Source organism: Phascolarctos cinereus, unplaced genomic scaffold (assembly GCF_003287225.1).
Source record: "Phascolarctos cinereus isolate Bilbo 61053 unplaced genomic scaffold, phaCin_HiC Scaffold_726;HRSCAF=1367, whole genome shotgun sequence".
NCBI lineage: Eukaryota > Metazoa > Chordata > Mammalia > Diprotodontia > Phascolarctidae > Phascolarctos > Phascolarctos cinereus.
In genome coordinates this window covers 33,832,985-33,845,081 of record NW_027556098.1, presented here as the reverse complement: position 1 = coordinate 33,845,081, position 12,097 = coordinate 33,832,985, and the positions used below count along the sequence as shown (strand labels likewise).

At 37.8% G+C, this 12,097-nt stretch overlaps 1 protein-coding gene across 1 annotated transcript; it reads right to left on the bottom strand.

Annotated features, from left to right (window-relative positions):
• On the bottom strand, positions 1-9,497 carry LOC110212840 (uncharacterized). The gene is made up of 5 exons (XM_020992947.2): positions 9,309-9,497; positions 4,728-4,904; positions 4,370-4,481; positions 2,823-2,959; positions 1-831 (listed from the first exon to the last, which is right to left on the bottom strand). Exons 1-5 carry the CDS (start codon positions 9,489-9,491, stop codon positions 595-597), a joined length of 846 nt encoding a protein of 281 aa, XP_020848606.2. The 5' UTR covers positions 9,492-9,497; the 3' UTR covers positions 1-594.
• Between the last annotated feature and the right edge of the window lie 2,600 nt (positions 9,498-12,097).

Below are 12,097 nucleotides of genomic sequence, written 5' to 3'. Positions count from 1 at the left end.
GAACTAAAAATAAGTTCATCTTAAAAAATGTTACCTAAAAGCCCCAATTTCACTATGTGGCTCCTTACTGAAAAAAATGGACATCTTTGCAGTTTAAGTGAAAGTGAACAGATTTATACAATTCATCAAACTTGTAACAATAGTGAATAAAATGGATAATAGGGTAGAAGCTCTGTTGTCAAATTAATTCATTATAAAAATATAGGTGCCACACTGTTTCTGTGATTTTACAGTAATAATAACAAAGATACACATTAAAACAGATTTTGATATTCTGAAGTATGAGAAACATTACTTATTGTATTACTATGGATTCAAAATAGAACATAAACTGAAAGAAGCATTACTGAAATTTTTAAAAAGCCCTACTTGCCCAAAATCTTTCCCCGAAATGAATGCAATATTTTAGAGGTATACACCCAGAATTACAACAAATAGATCTTGTGATGTTCATCATTACCTTTCATTAAAGATAGAACCTTCTTTCAAACTGTCTGTCAGAAGTGCCTTGAATTTTTCTGCATTGCATTCCATCATGACTGAAACTTTGTTTTTCTTCTGAAGCTTATCATTAATATCCAGAACCATCATTCTTCAGGTGTGGAAGCCAGCCAGTTCCACAGTCACAGCACAGTCTATTGCTTTAGTGATAAAGTCCTCGTCAATGGCAGCTGCTATGGCAAAGCAGTCAGAAGGCATATAGCCTGGTGTCCAGAACAGTGCAGTAGGTTTCTGTACATGTTTCTTCAAACAGGTCACAGTATAAGCATTGATTTCTTTCAAAAATCTAGCTTTTTTACTGTTTTGTGAAGTCCATTGCTCATAAAATTCCTAAAGAACAAGAAGAGAGGATGCTATAAATACATATGTATATTATTCATCTATTTAAATATATATGTGTGTTTACATGATTTATCTAGCTTTTTCTTACACAATTTATCTTCTTGTTTAACAAATGCAATATTTTGGAGTAGCTAGATGGTGCAGTGAATAGAGCTGTGGCCCTGGAGTGAGAAGGACCTGAGTTCAAATCCAGCCTCAGACATTTCACACTTACTACCTGTGTGACCTTGGGCACGTCACTTAACCCCAATTGCCTCACAAAAAAAAAAAGGAAATGCAATATTTATTCCAAACATTTGTAGATACTTGTTTGAGAACTGTAAAGTAGTATTCATAAACTTGACTTTAAAAAAACCTTCTGATTAACTTTTTATATTCCCTTTTTCTGCTTAGACCTAGTGCTATGATGGCTAAATTCAATCTGCAATCAAAAAATCTATGATCCCCAAATCCCTCAGACTAGGGCTTCTGTATGATTCTACTGGCAAAGAAAAAATGTCATTTAGGAATAACAACAATCTTATCATTTTTTGTTGTTGTTATAATCATTTCAGTTTCGTCTGACTCTTCATGAGCACTTGGGGTTTTCTTGTCAAAAATACTAGAGTGGTTTGTCATTCCTTCTCCAGCTCATTTTACAGATGAGGAAACAGCAGCAAATGGAGCTAAGTGACTTGCCTGGGATCATACAGCTTCTAAGTGTCTGGGGCCACATTTGAACTCAGGTCTTCCTGACTCCAAGACCAGTGCTCTAGCCACTGTTGCACCTAGCTGCCCCAAGTCTTAGATATAAAGCTTTCGTTTGTATCACAGGTCTTAAAAAATATTCTATTTAGAGATAAGAGGATTAAAATGATAGTAGCAAAGTACAAGTGTACATGTGACAACTGTAGTGTTCTCCTGTTAGATAATAGAGGGGGAAATGGCCTGAAACAAACTCAAGCAAGGAAAAAAAGTTAAATAAGTTTAGACATTTAAAAAACCTAACAGGGGGCAGTTAAGTGGTGCAGTGGATACAGCACTGGCCCTGAAGTCAGGAGGACCTGAGTTCAAATTCAGCCTCAGACCAAACACTTGATACTACCTGTGTGACCCTGGGCAAGTCACTTAACCCCAACTGCCTTTAAAAAAAAAACCTAACAGGACAAATAAAGACAAAAAGGAAAGGATCCTGGGAAGAGAAAGAAAAGTATAAATAAAAAGGGAAATAGGAGTTTTTCAGGTCTTTTTTCCTTAGCTAACCCACCACTTAACCATATCTCTCCTTTTACCTCCAGTGAATTACCATGGGGATCAATCTGTTAATAAGTTTTTTTTTTTAAAGTACCATCTTATTTGGCGTAAGGAGGGAATACCATACACGCTCAATTGGGTGTGGAAATCTATCTTACCCTATAGGAAAATAGCCGGGAAGGGGATAAGAGAGTGAAGAGACGGTGGGTGATAAAGGAGAGGGCAGATTGTGGTAGGGGGTAATCAAAAGCAAATGCTTCTGAGGAGGGACAAGGTCAAAAGAGAGAACAGAATAAATGAGGGGCAGGATAGGATGAAGGGAAACAGTTAGTTTTCCACCACATGACCACTATGGAAGTGTCTTACATGACTATATTTGTATAAGCTGTATCGAGTTGCTTACCTTCTCAATGAGAGTGGGTGGGGAGGGATGAAGGGAGGAAATTTGGAACCCAAAGTTTTAAAAATAAATGTTAAAAATTGTTTTCACATGCAACTGGGAAATAAGATACACAGGCAATGGGGTATAGAAATCTATCCTGCCCTACGGGAAAATAGAAGGGGAAGGGGATAAGAGAAGGCGGGAATAGAAGGGAAGGCAGATTAGGGGAAGGGATATTCAGAATGCATGCCATCTTGGCGTGAGGAGAGGGACAAGATGGGGAGAAAATTTGGAACTCCAAAATCTTGTGGAAGTGAATGTTGAAAACTAAAAATAAATTAACCCCAAAAAAGTAGCATCTTACCCAAGGCAATGTATACATGCATACAAATTCCCAAGTAGCAATGTAAGTAGGGCAAATGTACTCATTTAAGACAATGTAAGCTGCTTCTGGATCTGCTGCAAAATTGAATTCTGAACATACATCCATATTCCCTCTAGCTAAAAAAAAAAATTAAACTATACAGTATAAATTATTTTTCTAATTTCCTTTTAATTTCAAAATGACAAAATTGTCCTCTCAACATTTAAATCTACATAATTGTCCTCTCAACATTTAAAATGCAATCAGTTAATTCAATGTATTTCACAATCTATAGAATAAAAGATCAATATATCTTTAAAAATACAATTAGGTAAATATGCTAAGTTCATTTCCCTTTCATTGCCCAACCCCCACCCCCACCCCTCTGCTTTTCTGGGATGTAAAAACTAACATGTTAACACCTTGCACTATTTTAGAAACCTTAAGCTATTTTAAAGAAATAGAAATCTTATGTCCATTGCTTTGGCGGACAGCAATATGATGAAGGCTCTAAAAATATTCATTGGTATTTTAAAATCTTAATTCACAGCCCACTTTCTAGGAATTTCTCATTTAATCCCACCCATTCTTCACCTGCCAACAGGCTACCTGATTCAATCCCTTCGTTCCCAATAATCTGTATGGTTTGTTTATTTGAAAATATTTTGAGTTAATGCATTCGTGTGTTTTGTCTTCCTTGTTCAACACTGTATTTCAGTAGCCATTTCTATTCCTTAATAATAAAAATAGCTAGCATTAACATAAGGTCTCCAGGTGTCTCAATGGATAGAATGCCGGGGCTGGAGTCAGGAAAACCTAAGTTCAAATGTGACCTCAGATACTTACTAGCTGTGTGACCCTGGGCAAGTCACTTAACCTTGTTTGCTCATCTGTAAAATGAGCTGGAAAAGGAAATGGCAAACCATTTACTCTAGCATCTTTTCCAAGAAAAACCCCAATGAGATCATAAAGAATCAGACATGTCTGAACAACAAAAATCATTTATAAAGCACTTAGCACAGTGCCTGGCAGTGGTAACTGCTAAAATTATAGTTCATTTACTGATAAAGTACTTTAAATTTTGCAAAGCATTTTACAAATGTTATTTTAATTCTTTTTTTTTTTGGCTGGGCAATGGGGTTAAGTGACTTGCCCAGGGTCACACAGCTACTGAGTGTTTTGTGTCTCAGGCCAGATTTGAACTCAGGTCTTCCTGAATCCAGGGCCGGTGCTCTATTCACTGTACCATCTAACTGCCCCTATTTTAATTCTTACAACTACTTTGGGAGGTAGGTGCTGTCATTATTCCCATTTTGTAGATGAATGTACTGAGCCTGAGAGAAGTTAAGTGACTTACTCAGGATCACACACTAATAAACGTCAGAGGCTAGATCTGAATTCAGATCGTGATTCTGAATCCCTTTCCTGATACTTACCTGCCTCTGTAATAAATGCACTTGATTACCTATTACTTTACTATATATTCTTTGTATATTCCATTAATAATTATTGACAACTGAAAGACAATAATACTTGAATGTACTTACAATTCATATTTCCTCCCATCATGAACAGATTTTTAATTTTCTTTGGAAAGCTTGGGTCCATTTTCACAGCCAGAGCTAGATTGGTCAAAGGGGCAGTGGCTACCAAAGTTACCTACAAAAAAACTGATGGTGATTAAAAAAAGAAAAAGCAAGAAAATGTACAAACAAGCCAGAGTGCCCAAGTATGTTTTGAGGTTTGATTGTTTTTGGCTAAAATTTCTACTTAAGAGACTTTTAAGATCTCTTCAAGGATTCAAGTAGTGATTACCTCTTAGAATGAGGTAGGGGGAAAAAATGTCAGACACATGATCCAAGATAGTGAGGGATAGAGGAAGAGCATGTACTGTGACATGATTGCCTGGCCAGGTAGTTGACTAATCATTCTGATCATTGCAGGCACTGCATGTTCTTCTTGGAGTTTGTCCAGTCCTGGAGCATCTGGGTCAGGAATATCTCCCAAGCCATCTTTTCCAAAATAACTATCACTTTTCAGATTATTAAGGAATGGGGAAGAAGCACCTTGATAAACTGGAATCTGAGATTAATGGAAAATAATAACAATAATGATAACAATAACAGCCTAGTGGTCACATTTCCCAAACTGTTAATCACAAATAAGTCACCAAGTAGTATCCTGGTTCCCTTATAACTTATAACTCAAATTTCATGCATAGTACTTTGTATCTCATGTGTTTATCAAATTCTAATTTGTGTTCTTGTCTTGGAATCCCCCCTTGGTAGATGAGAATTCCTTCAAGGCAGCAGCTGCTGTGTCTAATTCATTTTTGTATCCCATAACACCTGCTACAGTATCTTGCATGAAGCAAGCATTTCTTCTTTGGAATTGAGAAGAATTGCTTAAATTGGGTATTAGTTAATCAGAGTAGATAAGTCTCAAAACTGATTGGTTTGCATGTCACTTGGTTCAACACTGCTCCTGTTTTCACTCCCAAATCCGCTAATTGATAAGCACAAAAAAAGGACAAATGGGAAATAGAATAAGCTATAAATCTCAATTCAACAAATAGATAATTAGCACCCAGATAATCTAAAGTTGATTTTTTTTGGGGGGGTAAGGCAGTTGGGGTTAAGTAACTTACTCAGAGTCACACAGCTAGTAAGTGATATGTGTCTGAGGCCAAATTTGAATTCAGGTCCTCCTGACTCCAGGGCCAGTGCTCTATCCACTGCACCACCTAGCTGCTCCTTGGTTTTGGTTTTTCACAGAGACTAACACGAACCTGAATTCTGAAGCATTTTTTTAGATATCATCTAAATAAACAGAACTTTGATAAAGCATCATTTGGGACGAAAACAGTCAATGCCAGAGTTAGCATGTCTGTGGGAAGGCAGACACCCTTCTATAGTAGGTAAGGGAATTGGTCCAATCCTTCTGGAAAACAAATTGGAATTATGTGAGACAACCCACTAAATTTAATTTCCTTTGCCAATGGTCACACCATTACTGGGTATAATCGGGGAATATACGTCCACAAAGAGATCAGAGGCAGAAAGAAAAGTACCATCCACGTCAAAAGAGACATAATAGCTGTATATGGTTACCAAAACAACAACAACCTGGAAATAAAGTAGGTGCCCATTTGATTGGAGGAGTGGCTGAACAAATTGCGGCATGTGAATGAAATGGAATATTACGTCCTAGCAAACAATTTCAGAAATGACAAGAATTCAGAGAAACATAAGATTTTTATGACCTGATGCAGAGTGAAATAGAACAATATATCCCATGACTACAATAACAAGAAAGAAAAAAATGCACATAGGAAGGCAAAATCTGAGTAACTGTACTCAGAAAATGTTCCTGGAGAACAGATAATGAAACATGCCTCTCTCCTCTCAGCAGAGCTATGGGAAAATTATAGGTATGGCATGTTGCACACGCTGTCAGATGTGGCCACTGGATTGATTGGTTCGGCTTGGATGTTTTACCTTGTTACAGGGGAAGATTTCATGCTGGAGGTGTTGGTGGAATGGAGGGATTAAGAGGTTATATCCCAAAACAATTCTGATGTTAAAAAAAAAGAAGCATCAATTAAACATATTTATAACAAAGTCATTTTAGTTCAGTTTCTTCTAATGAACGATTTGCTAATAATGACATTTAGCTTTCTTTTCAAAATTATTTTTATTTTTATTTTCAGTTTCTAATTCCCTCCATCCATTGAGAAGGCAAGAAGTGTGATACTGATTATACATATCAAGTCATACAAAACACATTTCCTCATTAGCCATGTTAAAAAAAAAGCAAGAAAAATAAAGAAAAAATACACTTCAATATGCAGTCTGAGTCCAATTCTCTCTGGAGGTGAATAGGATTTTATATTGTAAGTCATTTCAAATTGTGGTGGATTATTGTATTGATCACAGTTCCTGAGTCTTTCATAGTTTGCTTATCTTTATAAAATTGCTATAACTGTAGATTGTTGTCCTGGCTCTACTCACTTCACTTTGCATCAGTTCCTACATTTTTCTGAAACCATTCCTTTCATCATTTCTTACCACACAATAGTATTCCATCACATTTATATGCCATAGCTTATTCAACCATTCCCCGATTTATGGGCATCTGTTCAGTTTCTAATTTTTGTTATCACAAAGAGCTGCTATAAATATTTATATATATGGGTCCTTTTCCTTTTTATTTGATCTCCTTGGATTGTAGACCTAGTAGTAGTATTTTGAGTCAAAGGGTATGCACAATTTTATAACATTTGGGCATAGTTCCAACTTGTTCTCTAGAATGGACTAATTTACAGCCCACCAACAGTACATTGGCATAACTATTTTCCCATATCCCCTTCAGCATTTGTCATTTTCCTTTTCTGTCATTTTAGCCAATCTGATAAGTTTGAGGTGGTACCTCAGAGTTGTTTTAATTGCATTTCTCTAATTACTGATGATTTAGAGCATTTTTTCATGTGAATATTTATAGCTTTGATTTTTTTCCTGAAAACTGCCTGTTTGTGTCCTTTGACCGATATTTAGCTTTCTAAAAGATTTTTCCTCTCCTGAGAGTAGGTTTAATAAGGGTGCCATCTGACTGGCTTGGCCCTCATACTGCCAGAAATCAGGATGTCTGTGTCCACATCTGGGAGTATGGTAGCTCCCATCATTGTGGCCACCACCAAACTAAAGGTCCTTTTTTTATTCTCATCCATGAGAGCTAATACATCATAATGGCTTAGGCAACAGTTACTGTTGTGCTCTCATTTCTAGCTTAAGAGACAGAAAAGAGGTTAAGAATGGGTGCATCTCTGCAGAAAATGGAGATCCCAAAACATGCCAACTTCAGAAAACAAAAAGTGGTGAAGAGGCCCAGTGAATTGTGTAAAATTTCACTGTCTTAGGATTCTGCTTATTATATATTTTTAAATTCTGCTTTTTTAAAGCCAAGTTTTATAAAAACACAGAATTTTGTTCTCCTCTGCCATTGGTGACCTTGAAGACTGCCATTTCAGAAGAGTAGTAGAAATGGAAACACCCCTCCCGACTATGGAAAAACAATTGAGTTGGGACTAGTTCTAGCAGACTGGGAATTTTGCAGAAGAGTTTATCTATGCAAAGAGAGATTCCATAAAAGGTTTCTCAGAGCTTTGCCTAAACCCAGAATCATCTCATTTGTCCTCATGGGTTGTATAACAAACAGGTGTTAAACCATTGGGTGGCACCTATGGAGTCCCGTACAATGAATGAGCTGATTCCTAGACAAAACTCAATTTCAAATAAAAAGTGCTGCTTTGGCCTAGGTCAATGATCAAATTCATGATTTGGGGAGCTCCCCATCCATCTGAACTGCTTTGCTGTGAGGTTTATTGGGGTCTTGCCCTGCTGTGAGAAACTTAGCCTTCCTCTCACTTATCTTTTCTAATCAGTTTTAATAAAATTCTTTTTCCTACGAAATCATGGCTGTCATCACCATAGTGTTCCCCATGATCTGTGAACCGAGACCCTCTTCTCTCTTCTGTCCACGATGGTACGTGGACATCTTCTCCAAAAAAGCAAGCAGTCAAGTGGAGAGATGGGCCAGGAGCTGGATCAGCTAGAAGGGGCAAGGAAAGAGTCTTTAAAAAAACAAACAAAAAAGAACTGGGGAAATCTCAGCATGTTGAGGAAAAAGCTAAAATCGAAAGGGAAAGATTGAAAGAAAAAAAATGATTGCTGGAGCAAGGTCCTGGAAAGGAGAGAAAGGAATAGGTTCAAGGGGGCAAATAGAGGAGTTTGTGAGGGAAAGTTGGGTGATGATGCTCATAAACTATAAGGAATGGAGGAAGTGAGTTGAGAGGGCTTAAGTCAAATAGCCTCAAATCTTTTTAGTGAAGTAGGGTTAGGCCAAAGGTGGTAGGGCGAGGAGGGGGGTTGGGAGAGACTGGAACGAATCCATCTCACACAGTTTGTTAAATATGAAACTACCACTAAAGATTGTGGTACCAAGTAAATGGAGACTCAGTGGGTGCCCATCAATCAGGGAATGACTGAGCAAATCATGGCATGCGAATGTGATGGAATAATGTTATGCTGTAAGAAATGAAGCGAGCGGTTCTAGAGAAACCAGGAAAGGCTTGTATAAAGAAGCGAGCAGGAGAACAACGTCAAAAGATTTAAGAACTCTAATCGACACAACGACCAATCATGATGCAGAGGATTCATGATGAATCATGCTCCCCAACTCCCCTGACAAAGAGGTGTGATGGACTTCAAGTGCAAATTGAGACCGGTTTTCTTTGGACATGGCCAGTTGGGAAATTTGTTTGGAATGACTTTGTGTATTTGTTGTAAGAGTTTTGTTTTTCTTTTTCAGTGTGCATGGGGGAGATGAAAGGGAGCAAAGGTAGATTTTCAGTAAGTGAAAAAAAATTTTTTTTTAATTATTAGGGATAAAGTTTGATCATTTGTAATACTTGCAAGACAAATACATTACCTGTAAACTGTTACACTTCTGTAACATCCGAAGGACATTTTTGCACACGTTTTCCACTGAAGTATTCCCAAAACAGCAAGTGATCCCCAGAACTTCAACGTTGGGTGCTCTCAGAGCCATCATTAAGGCAACAGCGTCATCCACTCCAGCGTCCACATCAATCACCAGTAATTTCTTTTCCATTGCTGACATTTCTGCCAAACCAAAACAGAGGTATAGAATAAATGTCAATGCAATGAAATCGTCACATGTTTATGAAGAAAATGTCAGTGTTTGATGTTTTAATGACATATCTTATTTAAGTTTTAATGGAGAATATACGTTTGTATTTTTCAATTCAGTTTCACTCCTTGACTCAAGAGTCAGGAAACCTGAGTTCGAATCTCATTTCAGACACTGGGTGATCCAGCCAGGCTAAATCATTTCTCCTCTCAGGGTTTCACTTTCCTCACGTGTAAAATGAGGATAATAATACTTGCACTACTCACCTGACAGAGCTGTTGCTAGGAAAGAGCTTTTCAAACCTTAAAAATATAATGTAAAGGAGCAGCTAGGTGGCACAGTGGATAGAGCTCTGGCCTTGGAGTCAGGAGGACCTGAGTTCAAATGCTGCCTCAGACACTTGACACTTACTAGCTATGTGACCTTGGGCAAGTCACTTAGCCCCAATTGCCTCACCAAAAAGCAATAATAATAATGTAAATGTGAGACATAATAATTATTGCTATCTCATTCTACTTCTCTTTTTTTTTTCATGGAGTTCAGAGGGTAATGATCTACAGACAAGTAGCTATCTTGTTATTATTCTTTTATATTTCATATTGTGAAGGATGTTGTTCATATGGATAAGATGATAGCCTTTTGTAATTAAAAATTATTAAGTTCACCTGTTTAGACTCACTGCAAGCATCTTTGGGACAATTTAGAAATCAGCATTATTATATTATTATTATTGGTATAAGGTGTACATGCAGTAATGCAAACTGAAACTCATCCTTGCATGCTTATCCTGTGCCACTCTTGTCCATATCCTCCCAAAAGTTTGATACAGGAGGCACTGACGTGCTGGAGGCTGTCCTCGTTTTTTTTCCTGACATCTTAAGGATGCTAGTGGAGTACTCAGACTATCCACCCATTCTCCCCTACTTTCACCACAAGACTGACTTACTTTCTCTTTTTTTTCATACTATTTTTCATACATCCTTTTCTCTCATTCTTCAAAGTCACCTGCTGCAGCCCGCTTAGACCCATCATTCAGGGAAAGTGGTGTTTTAGGTCTCAATGCCATACAGCAACCCAGATGTAAAGTTTGTATTGAAATGATGGGCCTTTGCCATCATCCATTAGGAGAAGCGTGGAGGCCAGTGAAAGTGCTTCTCAGTTTGCCGAAAACAATCCAGCTTATTCTCTTCCTCCTTTTTAACTCTGGGCCCACCTCATTGTCAGTCTTTATTGTCTGTCCCAGTTATTCATACCATTAGACACGTCCTACGAGGGGTCCTCTTGAAATCTGAACACTAGATATCCATCATTCATTTGGTCATTCCTCTGTGCCTGGGCAAGCCAAAGTCCTGTAAGTGATCACAGATCTCTTCTGGAGGCTGTGCCGAGTCTTGGGATTTGATGCAATGCCATGTCAGCAGTAAGCAGGAGCACCCGGCTGGCCTCAGCCTGACTTGAATGGGCTCTGGGCTGATTCTCTTCCATCATACAGGTGAATACTTTTTTTTTTTTGAGCATACAACTTCCTAGTGGATGCCTCAACTGATGTTTATTATCAAAGGGTCATTGAACAGGGTTATTCCTATTATTCCATCTCCAAAGGAATCTTGAATGATTTTGATAAATGAATGGGAGACATTTTGTTGTAAAAGAGCCCATAAGGCTTTCCATAATCAACAAGAATTAAGCATAATAAGATATTATATCCTAGGGGGAAGCTAGGTGGCAAAGTGGATAGAGCACTCACCCTGGAGTCAGGAGGATCTGAGTTCAAATCCAGCCTCAGACATAGACTACTCATTAGCTGTGTGACTCTGGGTAAGTCACTTCACTCCAATTGCCTCACACAAAAAATAAAAGATTATATTCTCTACATCTTTTAGTCAATTATGAGATGGTAAAGGTGTGGTTCATTGTTGAATATCTCTTGGAAAAGCCTGTAAATTTCATACCCTCATCAAGGATGCCATCAGTTTGTGTATAGATGATACCCATGTAAATTGTCATTGTTATTATTATTGAAAAAGTATTCTTCTCATCTTGTTCTATTGAATTCAGATATAAACAGTCCTGGGATAATTATTCTCCTTTTTATACTTAATGCTCTGGGAAATAATATGAACTTAATTTTAAAAATGATATAGTTTTAATGTTCTGCAGACAAATTGCACAGATGGATAAAATAACTGCCTTTTGTAGTTGAATAAATAGATTAGGATACAAGCCCCACCTCTGTGGGTTCACTGAAAGCATCCGCAATTCCAGTGGCAGCAGGGAGAACAATTTTTAAAAAAATTTCTTCTGGGGGGCAGCTAGGTGGTGCAGTGGATAGAGCACCGGCCCTGGATTCAGGAGGACCTGAGTTCAAATCCAGCCTCAGACACATAACACTTACTAGCTGTGTGACCCTGGGCAAGTCACTTAACCCCATTGCCTAGCTCCCCCCTCCAAAATCTCTTCTGCTAGGTCTCTGTATTTTGAAAGGTTTTGCTCCATTCATCTTAGAGATTTTTAGTATTTGTGTGGTTTGGTCACAGCTATTAAAAATATTATTCTTAAGTTTTTAT